This window comes from Scyliorhinus canicula, chromosome 13 (genome assembly GCF_902713615.1).
Source record: "Scyliorhinus canicula chromosome 13, sScyCan1.1, whole genome shotgun sequence".
Classification (NCBI taxonomy): domain Eukaryota; kingdom Metazoa; phylum Chordata; class Chondrichthyes; order Carcharhiniformes; family Scyliorhinidae; genus Scyliorhinus; species Scyliorhinus canicula.
The window spans coordinates 89,422,603-89,440,081 of record NC_052158.1 but is presented as its reverse complement, the minus strand read 5'-3'; the positions used below and the strand labels follow the sequence as shown (position 1 = coordinate 89,440,081).

General features: G+C 41.6%; 1 protein-coding gene across 1 annotated transcript in view; it reads left to right on the top strand.

Moving 5' to 3' along the window:
• farsb (phenylalanyl-tRNA synthetase subunit beta) overlaps nt 1-17,479 on the top strand; it is a 69,215-nt gene that overhangs the window by 934 nt on the left and 50,802 nt on the right. Inside the window, exons 2-10 of the mRNA XM_038815775.1 lie at nt 3,686-3,741; nt 4,330-4,484; nt 6,472-6,544; nt 8,070-8,185; nt 8,455-8,605; nt 10,063-10,171; nt 15,491-15,561; nt 15,672-15,733; nt 16,892-16,943. Of these exons, the coding sequence (XP_038671703.1) occupies nt 3,686-3,741; nt 4,330-4,484; nt 6,472-6,544; nt 8,070-8,185; nt 8,455-8,605; nt 10,063-10,171; nt 15,491-15,561; nt 15,672-15,733; nt 16,892-16,943 (845 nt within the window). The remainder of the gene's footprint in view (nt 1-3,685; nt 3,742-4,329; nt 4,485-6,471; nt 6,545-8,069; nt 8,186-8,454; nt 8,606-10,062; nt 10,172-15,490; nt 15,562-15,671; nt 15,734-16,891; nt 16,944-17,479) is intronic.

Below are 17,479 nucleotides of genomic sequence, written 5' to 3'. Positions count from 1 at the left end.
GTTCAGAGTTACGGGATTAAGGCGGGGTGGATGTTCGAAGGGTCAGTGCAGACTTGATGGGCCAAATGGCCTCCTTCTACACTAGGGATTCTATGATTCTAAGGGAACTAAGGGTTATGGAGATAAGATGGGAAAGTGGAATTGGGGATCATCGTATCAGATCAGTCATGATCCCATTCAAAGATGGTGCAGACTTGCTGGGACATAGGAACAGAATTAGGCCATTCGATCCATGAAGCCTGCTCTGCCATTCAATCATGGCTGATATGTTTCTCATCCCCATTCTCCTGCCTTCTCCCCATAACCCCTGATCCCCATATTAATCAAGAACCTATCTATCTCTGTCTTAAAGACACTCAATGACTTGGCCTCCACAGCCTTCTGCAGCAATGAGTGCCACAGATTCACCACCCTTTGGCTGAAGAAATTCCTTCTCATCCCAGTTTTAAAGGATCATGTCTTCAGTCTGAGGATGTGTCCTCTGGTTCTCGTTTCTCCAACTTGTGGAAACATCCGCTCCACGTTCACCTTTTTCTGCTCCTAAGTTCATGATCTTATTAATATATATCCTCCCCCACCATACTGGGAATAAACAAATTGTTTGCTGTAGTAGTTGCCACGTGTTGTACATAGCCATCTCTCAAACCTGATCTTTCTTGCCTATTAATTGATATTGCACATTCCCAATCCATCAGATGCTAGGCTGCATCATATATTTACTTTTAAAAGTAGAAAAGCTAGCCTCGTCAAAGGTATCACTTGTGTAATAAATACTAACAGGTTCCAATTCCTATTCCTGGTCTTTGCTGATTTCAGCCAGGGCAGCACTCTTCTGATTGTCTGGTGACCCTGTTGGGAACTGTTCTTGTATAGACTTTGGGTGAGGACAAAATCAGCCTCTGGTGTAAACCGCAATCATACAGCACAACAAAACCCACTAGATGGATTGAAATTGAAGAGCTCCCAGTCTGAGTGAAGTATCATACTGCAGTCTGTGCCTGCACAGCAAAAAAGGTGCTTGTGTCTTCGGGGAGGGGGGAGAGAACTGGAAACAAAACATTTTAACAGTATAAAATTATTCTATTGTTTTCCCTAGGAAAGTTAATGGAAAAAGTGCTGGATAAACCTTTTTGTCTGGACATGGAAAGAACTTTGCATTGTTTTGTTCAATTTCCCAAACCTGACAGACAATTGAAAGTGAATCATAAAATTATATTTTTGTTTCATGAAAATATTGGTCCTTTCTATTTAGTAATGCAGGTCTGAGGTTCTGCTGTTATAATCTTTTATTTAAGGTATCATCAGAAACACTATTTTGTAAATTACCATAAGCTATCCCAACATGGAAGGAAAGTTCCAGAGAAGATTCACAAAAATACTTATTAGCTTCTGAGAAGCTTTAGCTTTTTGAATAATCTAAAATGGCATGTTATGATCAGGTTAGAGGCCAGTAGCTTTTTGTTTGAAGAAGACAAAATTTCAAATCCCCGTTACTTACTAAGAGATTAAAGCCTTAGGATTCTACAGTTTGAAACAAACTGAAGACATTTTTCTATGCAAAAGCCAACAAAGCAAACAGTCAATGCTATCCGTCTTGTATTCTAATATCCAGAATTAAATGGCAGATGCAATCAAGGTGGATCCCCTGAATTTGTCAACAACCTACTCAGATGTTAGTGATAAGTGTGAGTCACCAAAATTCTTTAAAACTGTCTTCCTCTTGAGGAATTTCAGCTACTCTTCCATAGAGCTTCTCTGATCCTCAGTTGACAGGAGCTCTACTCCACCTGAGATCCATGGGTTCAATCCTCACCAAAAGGCACACTATTCCAGAGCTGCTCCAAGTTCCAACCTTTTCCAGCTGAGCCAACCTACGTTTGACACTATGTTCTACTGTGTTTGTCAGGCTACACTCCCGCGACTAAACGCCAGCATGGTCCAGCGCAACAACTGCTCGGCTTCTCTGAGCCTCAACCTTTTTTTTTTACATAGAATTTACAGTGCAGAAGGAGGCCATCCGGCCCATCGAGTCTGCACCGGCTCCTGGAAAGAGCACCCTACCCAAGGTCAACACCCCCACCCTATCCCCATAACCCAGCAACCCCACCCAACACCAAGGGCAATTTTGGACACTAAGGGCAATTTATCATGGCCAATCCACCTAACCTGCACATCTTTGGACTGTGGGAGGAAACCGGAGCACCCGGAGGAAACCCACGCACACACGGGGAGGATGTGCAGACTCCGCACAGACAGTGACCCAAGCCGGAATCGAACCTGGGACCCTGGAGCTGTGAAGCGATTGTGCTAGCCACAATGCTACCGTGCTGCCCTTTTTAAAAAAAATAAAGCTTTATTGAAATAGAACAATACATTAACAGTAAGGTTTGGAATGGGTCTCCCCAATACACTCCGGAATGAAGTAATTAACTTCCCAGCTCTACTGAGCAAGTTCTGTTCCTATGTCTTAGCTGCTGAGAGATAATCACGCACTTCACTTGCATGGAGCTGCCAACCTTCTGTTATTTCTTCGGCTCCAGACTCCTCTTGTCACATGGACTTTTATTTCCCTATCTAAATCCCCCTGCCTTGTGGTTGGCTTTCGTACCATGCAGCCCCACTTCTGTCAGGACGGCTGAGCCCTTCAGCTTCCAACTGTTTTGATAATAAACAATTAAACAAACTGAAGGACAAAGTAAAAGGGGCAGCCCCTTAAAGGGATACTACCTTAAACCAAAACAAATGGCAAATGAAACTTAAAGCATGAAACCAAAATGTGGTTAAAAGGGTCGATAATGCACTCCAGAGCCTGCGGCGCCTACCTGGCATGGAAGGCCTCAATGGTGCCCGTGGACACACATGCTCACCTGGCCATGAATATAGATGTGGTAAAGTGGCAGACAGTTAGGTTCGATGATCCCTTTGGGCGCCCGCTGTCTGGACCTATTTATGGCAAGTTTGGCCAGGACCCTTCTGAGGCATAGCCTTGGAGGCTGTTGCTCTCTGATCACCATCAGAACCAAATGCAATGAGAGTGAGGCTCTGATCTTGAAATCTCCAGCAAACGAGTACTTCGAGCCAGCCCCGTGCGGGAAACTGAAGCTGAGCATGCGCAGCTTGTCCCCTCGCTGCTCTCTGTGCTTGTGTTCGAACACCTGGGCATGCCGGGAATTGTTGTGCACCAATAGCATAGCCCAGAATGGCAGGCAGCAGTTTCAGATTCCCTCACAAGCCTGAATCCTGGAAATCTGGTTGATTAAGGTCCATTTCTGTACCCATTCTGTACCTATATAAAAAGATGCAGTGCTCTGAAACAGCTTTGTGTTGACCCCAGCATATCCCAAAGATCAACATTAGCTACAGATTGATTGAACGTTAATCCTTATAACAATGTATTTTGCTCTCCAAGAGAGTTGTCAATTGTGTATCTTACAATTCCGTTTGAAATTCAAATTTCAAGTTGGTGTTTAGGCAACTGGAGTTTTTTTCATATACACACATAGACATTTGACCATTGTAAGTACTGTTTTATTTTGGGGCGAGGGGAATTGGATGTTTAGGATATGGATAATGTAATATGCAAATATTTCCTCTTAACTTTGTCAAATTATCTGGTCATTGCTTCAGAAATTTTATGCAGTCCTTACTTTCTACAAAACCTAACCTGTTTTATTTTCTTTTACAGCCGATGAAGAATTTGATGAACTATGTTTTGAATTTGGCCTGGAATTGGATGAAGTGGTACAGTATCCTATTATAGCTAGCTAAATGTCACATATCATATGTTTGGTAAATGTAGTAAATTGTTGCCAAATTTGTGTTTATGTATGGTCCGGGAATGAATGGTGCACTAACGGAAAGGAGGATTTTCTTTCCCCCCTTCTCCTCCAGGTGCTCATTGTAGTTGGGGTACAATCCTCTCTGCCTTCCACTTCTTTGTGTAATAACCATTCTTCATGTATGAGTTTAAGCTACTCAACCATATGAAGCACCATACCTGAACCTAACCTAATGTATGCACATTTTCGATTTGGAATCAGTGAATACTGATAGGGAGGATGACTCCGGGCTGTTTTTAATCCCCACACATTCACTAACCAGAGCTTGGATCTGCTGAAGCCTGGTTTGGATTCCCACACTGGCTGAGATCAGCTGATGACACAGCTGTGGGGTCAAAACTGACACTTTGCTGATCTATATCACAATTATCTAATGCCTTTCACAACCTCAGGTTGGTGGGAGGTGGATGCTGCAGGATGCTGCAGGATGCTCTTATCAATTCAAAACAAATATTTTGCAGCTGTTGTATACTTGGTTCTTTGTTTGCAGACATCTGAAAAGGACATTATAAGTCGAGAACAGGGAGATGGAAAAGCAGAAGGTGCATCTGATGTGGTACTGTATAAAATCGATGTTCCTGCCAACCGCTATGACCTTTTATGCCTGGAAGGATTGGTCCGTGGATTGCAGGTCTTCAAGGACAGGTAATATTTTGTGATGCAAAAGCAAAACACTGTGGCTGCTGGGAAATCAGAAATAATAACATAAATTGCTGGAAATCCTCATTAGGTGTGGAGAGAGAGAAACAGAGTTAATGTTTAAGTCAGTGACCTTTCATCATAAGTGGCTAAAGTTAGAGATGTAACAGATTTTAAACGTGTAAAGGGGAGGGTGGAAAAAGGACAAAAACAGAGGTCTGAGATAAGGTGGAAGACAGGAGAGATTAAATGTCAAGAGTTGATTCAAGTCCAAAGGGAGTAGTAATGGGACAAGTAAAGACAGAAGATGTGTTTAGAGGAGGTGTGAACAGCAGAATGTTGAGCAGCTGCTGTCTGAAAGTAAAAGCATCAGAAAAAGGAGACTAAATCCAAAACCTACAAAGAGAAAGGATCATCAAACAATCTGTCTCATTTCCCACATTTATGCTGTTGGCCTCCCTATCCTTCTCTCCTAGAATCATGCTGGGGTTCGCTTTGTCCTCATCTTCCACCCCGTTATTTTCATCCCCAATTTCTACCACCTGAAAAGTGATGCCACCACCAAACATATCTCCCCCTTCTCTTTCAGTGTTCCAAAAGAAGACTATTCCCTCCATGCCACCCTGTCCACACCTCACTCACCTTCAGCATTCTCTTCCCTTTCTCCACCACCTTTCCATGGCTATTTGATTCTCCACGTTGCTCTAATGCCTCTTGCAGTGTTCTATTGAAGTTCACTGTTCGCTTAGGGAGCAAAGAAAAGTGCAGCACAGGAACAGGCCCTTCGGCCCTCCAAACCTGCATCGACCATGCTGCCCGTCTAAACTACAATCTGCTACACTTCCGGGATCCGTATCCCTCTATTCCCATCCTATTTATGTATTTGTCAAGACGCCCCTTAAGCGTGACTATCGTCCCTGCTTCCACCACTTCCTCCGGCAGCGAGTTTCAGGCACCCACTACCCTCTATCTAAAAGATCTGCCTCGTACATCTCCTCTAAACATTGCCCCTTGCACCTTAAACCTATGCCCCCTAGTAATTGACCCCTCTACCCTAACAGCACTCTATCTTTCGATGAGGCACTTTACAATCTTCCAGACTCTGCATTGAGTTCAGCAATTTCTGATCATAACTTCTGTCCCAAATTTGTTTCCATTTTGATTTCACTCTCTTGTTTTCTTTTGTTTTTGCTTTTGGACAGCAGCTTTGATAATTCTGCCATTCACACCTCCTCCATGCACATCTTTTGTTTCTTTACTTACCCCTTTACCCCTCCCTTTGGCCTTACACCAGAAGCTCGTTCTTATTTAATGTCTTCGGTCTCGCATCCAAACGCACACCTTCCTTTTTGTCCATTCCTGACAACTCTCTCCCACCCCCCCATTCCCTTTTCTCTATCTTAGGTTTTAGGGGAGGCATTGGCACAGTGGTATTGTTGCTGGACTAGTAATCCAGAGGCCCGGGGTAATGCTGTGGGAACCTGGGCTCGAATCCTGCCTGGGCAGATGGTGGAATTTGAATTCAATACAAAATCTGGAATTAAAAGTCGAGTGATGACCATGAAACATGAAACCATTGTCAGTTGTCTTAACAACCCATCTGGTTCATTAATGTCCCTCAGGGAAGGAAATCTGTTGTCCGTACACAGTCTGGCCTATTTGTGACTCCAGACCCAGCAATGTGGTTGACTCTTAAATGCCCTCAGGGATGGGAAATATATGGGCAATAACTTTTCCCAGTAATTATGAAATGTCATCAACCTTAAATGTCATCAACCTCTCCACAGGCGCTGATTAACTTGCTGAATATTTCCAACATTTTCTGTTTTTATTCAACATTCCCTAATGTTTTATTACTTATAATCTTCTTTGTTCTGTGGACTAATTACTGCTCTCATATATAATTTGTCATGAAGTTATTAACACTTTAAGGTTCTCATTGCTTCTGAAATATGGTGATGACCATTCTCTAATTTTCACTTGACCCAAACAGAATTGAAGCTCCAAGGTACACAAGAGTAGGGCCACCTAATGGAGACATGCAGAAATTAATTATTGCCGAAGAGGTAAGAAGAGGGTTATTGCCTAGTAAAGTGAAGTATATAAAAGTTGCATAATTAATAGGATTTTAAGCAATTTCCAAAAAAAACCTACCTGCTACTTGTACCAAAATTTCAAACCAAACCTTGAAACAAATACTTCTTTATTTGAAAAAAATATATATGTCCAAGATTAAGGTGTTAGTCTTTAAAAATGGAATGTTTGTACATTTCATGCACTTAATGTCAGCATTATGAACTGCCAAGCCAGATATAAATGTACAGTGAAAGAGCTTAAACTCTGCAAACAATATTTCTGGACCCGAACTCCTGCAGGCATGTGATATTTGTGTATCCCAAACTAGTGACATTTGTGTTTCCCAGACCAGTGGGATGGATTTGAATGGACGTCCCAAAAATGAGAGAATGTCAAGCAAACCTATTGTACCAGATTCCTGCATTTGAAGAAAGCATTTGTTTTGATTCTTTTTCCTCTGTACCCCCTTTTCTCCATGCATGATTTCTTGCTGGCTACAGTTTCATGGGTATCACACTTTTATAATCTTTGTTGTCACAAGTAGACTTACATTGCAGTGTTACTGTGAAAATCCCCTAGTCGCCAAATTCCAATGCCTGTTCCGGTACACAGAGGGAGAATTCAGAATGTCCAAATTACCTAGCAGCACGCCTTTTGGGACTAGTGGGAGGAAACCCACGCAGACACGGGGAGAACGTACAGACTCCGCACAGACAGTGACCCAGCCGGGAATCGAACCTGGGACCCTGGCGCTGTGATGCCACAGTGCTAACCACTGTGCAACTGTGCTGCCCCACATGTGTGAACTCTTGTGATAAGTGCGTCAATGTGACCACGGTAAATTTTACGGTCCTGCCTGATGTTGTTTTCTCCAACATTTAATATGCACATTTACACTTCCACTAATTATTACTGGATGGGGATCAGGAAGGCAAAACCTGGCAGGTTGTTCTCCGCTAAAAAACAGTAAGATTTAGACAAATTATATAGTTCTCTATCGGGCAGAACGGTAGCACAGTGATCAGCACTGTTGCTTCACAGCTCCAGGGTCCCAGGTTTGATTCATGGCTTGTGTCATTGTCTGTCTGGAGTCTGCATATTCTCCTTGTGTCTGGCGTGGCCTTCCGCTGGGTGCTCTGGTTTCCTCCCACAAGTCCTGAAAGACATGCTGTTAGATAATTTGAACATTCTGAATTCTCCTTCTGTGTACCCGAACAGGCGCCGGAATTGGCGACCAGGGGCTTTTCATAGTAACTTCTTGCAGTCTTAATGTTAGCCTACTTGTGACAAATACAGATTATTATTCTTGTTCTATTTGTGATCAGATAACTCAACAGTGACCAGGAATTGAATAGAAAAGTTTAAATGAGTAATTATTTCTGTGAAGGGAGGAGTAGTATCCAAAAATGTTGTTTGACGTTCTGCAGCCATGACCATGGAATGTTCGATCTGTTACAGTCACAATCCATAGCCTCATTGTTGTTGTGCCCAATTGTCATTATCTTCTTTTTGTAGACTGCACAGGTCCGTCCACATGCTGTAGCAGCTGTCCTTCGTGATATTAAGTTTACCAAGGATCGCTATGACAGTTTCATTGAGCTGCAAGAGAAACTGCATCAAAACATCTGCAGGTGAGACTACCCGTGCCCTTACTTCCCAATTAATCCTCCATGAAACGACCAGAAGGGAAAATTTGTATCTCCTAATTTTTTCAATGCAGTTTAGAGCCACGTCTCTCACATCTCAGACATGGCATATGGAAATACTCATAAGGCAAAATATTTTCATGTTTTAGCTGCTCAATCTTGTGTTGCACTTAGCTGTGTTCGAGTTGTAGATCTGAAAGTTTAGATCTGAAATAAAATTTGAGAAAATAATTTGTGCATAAATGTTTCTGTAGGAAGCGAGCTCTGGTTGCTATCGGAACACATGATCTGGATACAGTGTCTGGACCCTTTACGTATACAGCAAAACCACCCTCTGAAATTAAGTTCAAACCGTTAAACCAGTCAAAGGAATACACGGCTTCAGAACTTATGGATCTTTATAGGGTAAGAAATAATTTCAGCCATAATGTTTTACTTAAGTACAGTGATTGTTCTGGCAACAATTTAAAATAAATGTACAAAACCTCAATGGAGAAATTATCTATTGCTGATGAATAATTAACTTTAAACTACCATTTCTAGGGGTTAATATGTAGGAGACATGCACCTTAATTTTTTTCAACTTGAAAAATTGTACCCTTATAAAATAGTTTACAGGGACAGGAAATGTTCCATTGTGCAGCAATGCTTATTGAGTGCACTTCAGAAGTAACTGATTAGTTGTAAAGTGATTCGCAAGGTCCTCGGGCATGCCAGGCACTGTACATATGCAAGTTCTTTCCAGCACTGAATGCTCAAACATTATAGGAAAAATTGCATCCCTGGATACATGATTTCTCATCTTGTTGACACAGCACATTGGAATCCAAAAATACCTTGCCTTAAATGAAAGTAGCACACTGAACAATCAATTGTGCAAGGAATCCTTTCCCGCCAAGAGGTATCCTCAATCTAATGTGTTGCTATTAATTCGTGTGATTCACTCGGACATTAACATTGTGCAAGGCAAAGTTTTGATTTTTGATAATATTTGTGCATCTAATGATTGTGCTCATTTAAAATCAGAATGGATAATCGAGGTTATGCAGTAAATAGGATTTACAAAGGATGCATATTAGAGAAAGCTAAAATACCTAGATTATTAAATAAAATGGTATTAACTAAGTGGGACTCGAGGGACTTTCCCACTTGTCTGCTGTAACTTAAAAGAACCATGGAAATCTCAGAGTTATACCAGAGTTTCCACAGACTTGTGCTGAAGTTATGGCAGATGCGTTAGGCAACACTTGCAAAAAAATCACTGATTTCTGAATGGCAAATAATGAAGTTGAAAGTGAATTACGATTTATTTTAAGAATGAAAGCATGATTTGTAAAACAAATGACTTGGAAACGTTTGCAAATATTAACAGTCTTTTAATCCTGTGAAGTGGGGCAGTATTTCATTGATACCAGATCCCCACCAAATAGTCTCATGGAATTCAGCCTGCATTTGGCACCTATTGAAAATGTATTGTGGGAATAATTGCTTTTTCCAACTCCATTTCCCTAACATACCACACAAAAATGTGCTTTTGGCTGCTGCTTAAATTTGCCAAAGCACTGGTATAACATCTGCTTTTACAAAACTGTTCATTGCACCTGTTGTTCAGTTGATCTTCACTAATATGTTGTGCAGTGCCATGCATTTCCGATATTGGGCTGTACTTTAAACAGCAAAAATATATATTGAGTTTAATCCAAAATAGTTTGATAAAGTTACTGCATGTATATTCATGTTACTGTTCACAGTGTCTTTTTAAAAATGAAAGAAGCAAAACTTCAATGGTATCTACTGGACCCATAATTTACCCAATGGTCCTGGTCCTGAAAATGCTCAGATTAATTTGATTTGATTTTCAGACGGACAATCACCTTCGCCATTATTTGCATATCATTGAAGATAAGCCAGTTTATCCTATTATTTATGACAGCAATGGCATAGTTCTTTCCATGCCACCTATCATAAATGGTGAGTATAGTATGCTATTTGTGGAATTATTTTTGAGCTTGTATTACATCTGCTTTTACTGGCCCAATTTTTCCACATTAAGTATTTAATGTCCACTGCATCTCTTTTCCCAATTTTATCTGCTACCCCATCCCACCTGAACACACAGGGCAGAATTCTACAGATCCATACCAGCTGGTTTGCACCTGGGGGGCAGCCTGTTAAATTCCTCAGGGTGTCTTCCCACCTGCTGAAGACCTGTGCCTTTTTATGAGGGTGGAGGGGAAGGTCTGCAAAGACCCACCCTCACCCCAATGGTAGAGGCTAATTCAGTGCCTCTTCCCACCTAGCTACAATTTCTAGGCTGGCGAGAGAAAGTCAGGAGGCAGGTTAGGGGGATGTGGGGGAAATGCCCAGCAGGTTACCCTGCTCAGGTGTTGAAGAGGTGCAGGGGAGGGGCTTGTCTCTTTCCGGTCGGGGTCCTCCTCCCCCAAGGTGTGGTGGGCCCCTCACCCACCAAATGCTTCCAACGCCTTTCCAAGTCTACTGACTTGGGGAGGGTTTGAACTAACATGACAGGGGAATGGGATCCTGAGAGAAGGTTCAGCAGGGATAGATGCACTGCCAAAATTAGAAGAGACATCAAGTGAGTCAGAAAGGCAAAGAATTTCTAGACCAGTTCAGTCACAAGGGAGTTTGGCAAGATTGGATGGCATTTATTTTAATGCAAGGATTCTGCTGAAAAATGCTGATGAGTTGAGGGCATGGGGCACTGATGTAATTGCTGTCACTGAGGTATGGTTAAAAGAGGGGCAGGATTGATAGCTCAATATTCCAGGATATAGGATCTTCAGGCGAGACAGGGAAGGAGGGAGTGTCACAATTTAGATCAGGGAATTAATTATAGCAGTAAGGAAGGACAAATTTAGAAGTCTTTTCAAATTAAGCCATATGGGTATTACTTAAAAAACATAAAGGAACAATCATATTGCTGGGAATATTTTATAGGCCCCCCAATAGTCCAGAAGAAATAAAAAAGCAGCTATGCAGGCACATAGGGGATGGTTTAGCACAGTGGGCTAAACAGCTGGCTTGAAATGCAGAACAAGGCAGCAGCGCGGGTTCAATTCCCGTACCGGCCTCCCTGAACAGATGCTGGAATGTGGCAACTAGGAGCTTTTCACAGTAACTTCATTGAAGCCTTGTTGTGCCAATAAGCTATTATTATTATTATTATTATTATTGCATTTCAGAAGTGTAAAAATAATAGGATAGTGATAATAGAGGATTTCAACCATCGCAACATTAATTGGGTAGTCATAATGTAAAAGGTTTAGAGGGACTGGAATTCTTAAAATGCATCCGGGAGAACTTTTTAAACCAGTAGGTAGAAGGTCCTCTAAGAGAGGGGTTGGTCCTGGTCTTAATTTTAGGTAATAAAGCCGGGCAAGTAGTTGAAGTATCAGTGGGGGAATGTTTTGCAGACAGCAATCATAACTCTGTTAGATACAAGATTCTTATGGAGAAGAACAAGGATAGGCTTGAAATCAAAATCCTAAACTGGAAGAAGGCCGATTTTAATAAGATCAGGTATCATTTGGCCAGAGTGGACTGGGAGCAGATACTTTTGGGTAAAAGACAGAACAGTGGGACGCATTCAAGAAGGAAATAGGGAGAGTTCAGGGCCAACATGTTCCAATCAAGAAAAGGGTGGGACCAACAAATGTAATGAATCCTGGATATTGAAGTATATACTGCATTGGATAAGGAGATAAAGGGAGGCTTATGGTATATATCGAGGGCTCAAAACAGCAGAAGCCCTAGAGGCATATAGAATGTACAAAAGGGAACTTAAAAATAAAATTAGGAGAGCAAAAAGAGGACCTGAAATGATACTGGCAGGCAAAATAAAGAAAATCCTAAGTTTTACAAGTACATTAAGGGTCAAAGGATAACTAGGGAAAGAGTAGGGTCCAGTAAGGACCACAGTGGTAATTTGTGTTAGTAGCTGGAGGACATAGGTCGGGTTCTGAATGGATACGTTATGTCGGTGTTCACTAGTGAAAGGTGTGAGTATAGAAAACAGGGACTGGGACTATGATAAAATTAAAGGAATTTACATAGGCAGAGAGGAGATCTGTCTTGTTTAAAAGTAGATAGATCTCCAGGGCCAGATGAAATGTATCCCAGGCTGTTGAGTGAGACAAGAGAGGAAATAGCAGGGGGGCTGGCAATGATTTTCAACTCATCTCTGGCCTCAGGAGAGGTGCTGGAGGTCTGAAGGTAGCCAACGTGGTGTCATTATTCAAGAAGAGAGGAAGGGATAAACCAGGAAACTCCAGGCCAGTCAGTATGACCTCAGTGGTGGAGAAACTATTGGAAGCAATTAATCTGCATTTGGAGAGGCTGGGATTAATCAAGAACAGTCAGCATGGTTTTGTTAAGGGGAGGTCATGTCTGACCAACTTGATTGAATTTTTTAAAGAGGTGACCAGTTGTGTGGAAGTGGGCAATGCATTTGGCGTTGTCTATTTGGACTTCAAGGCTTTTGATAAGGTCCCACATGGGAGACTGATGACGAGGGTAAGAGCCCATGGGATCCAAGGAACCTCGGCAAATTGGTGCCAGAATTGACTTATTGGCAGAAAGCAGAGGGTGATGATTGAGGAATGTTTTTCTGACTGGAAACCTGTATCCAGTGGGGTCCCAAAGGGATCAGTGTTGTGGCCCTTGCTGTTTGTGATTTATATAAATTATTTAGACATCAATGTAAGAGGGTTGATCAGTAAGTTTGTGAATGATACAAAAATTGGTGGGGTGGTAAATTTTGAGGAGAATAGACTTAGATTACAGGAGGATATAGACGGGCTGGTCAGATGGTCTGATCAGTGGCAAATGGAATTCAATCCGGATAAGTGTGAGGTGATGCACTTCGGCAGGATAAACAAGGCAAGGGAATACATGATAAATGGCAAGACCCTGGGAATCACCGAGGATCAGCGGAACCTTGGTGTGCATGTACACTGGTCCCTTAAGGTAGCAGGGCAGGGTAGATACAATGGTTATGAAGGCATTTGGTACACTTGCATTTATTAGCCGAGGCACAGAGTTTAAGAGCAGGGAGGTTATGCTAGAAATGTATAAAACGTTGGTTAGGTCACAGCTAGAGTATTGCGTGTAGTTCTGGAATCCACATTATAGGAGTGATGCGATAGCACTGGAAAGGGTGCAGAGGAGATTTATAAGGATGTTCCGTAGGCTGGAGAGTTTTACTTATGAAGAGAGATTGGATAGACTTGGGTTGCTTTCCTTGGAGTAGAGGAGACCTGAGGGGGACCATGATTGAGATGTATAAAATTATGAGGGGCATAGAGTAGACAGGAAGAAATGTTTCCCCTTGGTGGAGGGATCAGTGACCAGAGGGCATGAATTTAAGGTAAGGGTCAGGAGGTTTGGGGAGGATGTGAGAAAAATCCTTTTCAACCAGAGGGTGGTGGGAGCCTGGAACTCATTGCCTAAAGGGGTGGTGGAGGTAGTGACCCTCATAACATTTAAGAAATATTTAGATGTGCAAAGGCATACAGGGCTATGGGCCAAATATTGGAAAATGCGATTAGAATACTTAGTGGATTGTTTTTGACTGGCGTAGACATGATGGGCCAAAGGGCCTTTTCTGTGCGACAGACATCTATGACTTCTACTCTCACACTGTGCTCCCAGTAGCACTGCCTGGGGCTATGGTCTCTGAGGGTCTCCCGATTGAAAAGTGCAAGTTGCACCCTTAGTCAGTTGTCACCAGTGGGGAAACATACTTGACTGACCCACCCAATCAGGCAAAAAGTGCTGCTCATTGTCTCAATGATTCCACAGGTTGAGTCAGTCTCAGTAGCTAGTATTGATTCAGTTCCAGTCAGATTTCGTAGGGACATACCAGAACCTTCAATCACCATGCTGAACAGCATTGTCATCCTAACCAGAGCTGGCATGCAGATTTATTGACTCTGAATCTTCTTTGATTATTTTTTCTTGCCCCACTGTCAAATTTAATTCTTGTATGTAGCTACACACGCATGGTATTCAACTCAGACAAGACCCAGACAGTACCTTCCAGGCTACTGTGTAGCTGCATATGCATATATCTGAGCAGCAACATTAATCATTGTTAATGTTGATTGTTGATGGCTAATTCAACTATGGGAAATCACTACAAACGTGATCCACACACATGCACTCCTCAGAGGAATTGCTGGAAAACTTTCAGGAACAGGGCCCATGACACAGTTTTCTCTCCCTGAGCCAGGGTTCATGAGGTTATTTATAGTGCACTTCCTGCTGTTCCAGTAATTTCCCACAAACGCAGTAATTCAATAGAGGCTGGATGTTAAATCTGTGACCTTTCTGCTCTGTATGGCTTTGTTCTTCACTAAATAAATTCAATAAGTTGTAAGTAGAACATTTACAATATTTCTGCTATGGCAGCGTATCTCTGTATGTGTACTGCTTGTGGAGACATGACATTTGAAACTACCAAAAATAAAAATGTGACTCGGCCATTCAGCCTCACAAGCCTGTTTCGCCATTTGATTAGATCATAACTAATGTGCATCTCTGTTCAATTTTACCTGCCTTTTCTTCATATCCCTTGATACCCTCCCTGCCAAAATTTCTATGTCCCCTGTTTTGAACATTTCGATTGACTACCTATTCTCAGCCTTCGGTAGGATGGGGACCAGTGATATTGGGAGAGGGAAGGGTGGTGGTATTCCAGATTTACACAATTCTGTAATATTCTTGGTACAGCCCATCAGTATTGCTGAAAAAAAGATATGCTGTTGAGACTTTTCATCTGGCAGTCATCAGGACAGGTGCAAGAATGCCAAATTTCAATAGAGAACAACAGTTTACACAATATGAAACCGAAAGAGCTGATTACGAGAAGCTGCATATATTCATGTGCAGGGATTTGTCCTCTTCAGGCAAAAAGAATATGTCCGGACATTGCACCATCTTTCAATAATTTTTGGAGCAATTGCCATGGCCATGCCTTGACCAATCAGAGCTGTCTTGCCACCAGTCAACATTTCTTTTCTCGGGCAGTATAAATTGTTGTTGTCCAATGCCCTTATATACTCCCTAAAGTAAGGGTGCCGAAACCTGGGACTTTGTAATCGTGGCTGAACCAAGGATCCACAAGGAAGCGATGACTATACCAGAAACAGAACGATTAGACAGTTTGAAACAAATGCATTTGATTAGAATAACGTGAATTTTCATAATGCCAGTTGTTGACTGCAGATTCTAATTCTTGGAGTCACCTTTTTGAATACTTTGATTTGCTAGGCGATCACAGCAAAATAACACTCAACACACAGAACGTTTTTATTGAATGCACCGCAACTGATCGCACTAAAGTAAGTACACCAGTGTTTGGTTGTTTCATACATTTTCACATTTGGTTTTGATTATACTTTGTCACATTTTGCTAAACTTGAATTAAATGGATGACTCTCTCTTGTCACAGGCAAAAATAGTGTTGGATACGATTGTCACAATGTTCAGTGAGTACTGCGAGAAACCGTTTACGTAAGTACTTCCAAAGATGATACCCACAGCAACAACAATTTGAGTTTATTTAGCGTGACTAATGAACTAAAATATCCCACTTCGCTTCACAGGAGCATCATCAAAACAAGATATTTAATTTTTATATTTTTTATAAATTTAGTGTACCCAACTAATGTTTTGCAATTAAGGGGCAATTTAGCATGGCCAATCCACCTAGCCTGCACATCTTTGGGTTGCGGGGGTTAAACCCACGCAAACACAGGGAGAACGTGCAAACTTCACACGGCCAGTGACCCAGAGCTGGGATCGAACCTGAGACCTCGGTGCCGTGAGGCTGCAGGGCTAACCCACTGCGCCACCGTGCTGCCAACCAAAACAAGATATAACACAGAGTCACATATGGAGTCATTCAGGTTCCAGTAATTATGCTATATTCAACTAAATTAATTAATTTGTTTTTTTCAATTTTAGAGTACCCAATTCATTTTTTCCAATTAAGGAGCAATTTAGCGTGGCCAATCTGTCTAGCCTGCACATCTTTGGGTTGTGGGGGCAGAACCCACACAAACATGGGGAGAATGTGCAAACTCCACACGGACAGTGACTTAGAGCCGGGACCGAACCTGGGACCTCGGCGCCGTGAGGCATCAGGACTAACCCACTGCGCCACCGTTCTGCCCTTAAATTAATTAAATTAAATCAAGTTTAAATTTATTAAATCCCCCTTTTAAAACTTGGTCGAAGTGAGAGATTTTGAGGAATATCTTGAAGGAAGGGTGAGAGAGATGGAAAGATTCCGGGTGAGCTGAGGGCTCTGACAGCCAAAGGCACTGCCACCAATGATGGAACAATTTAAATCTGAGATGTTCAAGAGGCTAAAATTGGATTTTTTTCCCGCTGAGTGTCTAAATTAAAAGTTTGTATTCTTAATTGATGAAAAAATATGTTGATGTGTATAGAAATTAATTAATGTTCTGCCAAAATAAGATTGGGGTTTAAGCAGTTAAAGTGTATTTTTACACTTCTAATGCAAATTGCTGCCATTTGTCTCTCATTCTCAAAGAAGCTATTGACATTGGATAGTTTTTGGCTTTTATCACGACATATGTGTAATTATCAAGTGCATTTGAGTTGCTGGAGATTTATCTTGAATTAAAATTCTTATCTGTTTTACAGAGTTGAGGCTGCACAGGTGATTTATCCTAATGAAGAAACGTATATTTACCCAGTAAGTATAATGAGCTATCGTTTTTATTGTGTAAGTGTATAGTCAATACCTTTGATCACAATCACCTAACCGCCTAACATTATCAGGACTGGATGTGACCTCCAAAACAACTCTACATTTCTAAAATTGTAAAGTATGTTGTACCAAGTTAACACTCAAACTACTAATTCCAGTAAGAAGTGTTACAACACCAGGTTTAAGTCCAACAGGTTTGTTTCAGGTGACCTGATGAAGGAGCTGCGCTCTGAAAGCTAGTGATTCGAAACAAACCTGTTGGACTTTAACCTGCTATTGTAACACATCTTACTGTGCCCACCCCAGTCCACCGCCGGCACCTCCACATCATGGCTACTAATTCCAGAGAATTGAAAAGGATAATCGATCGTATTGCAGCACATAGGCTTTGCTGCTGTGTGTTTATGCTGTCCAAATTTTTAATTATCTGCATAATATTGAATTTGTAAGTCTACAGATGTTATTATTTGTTTATTTGAATTAATATACTTAAATAAATTTTTTTAAATGTTGGAAAATTA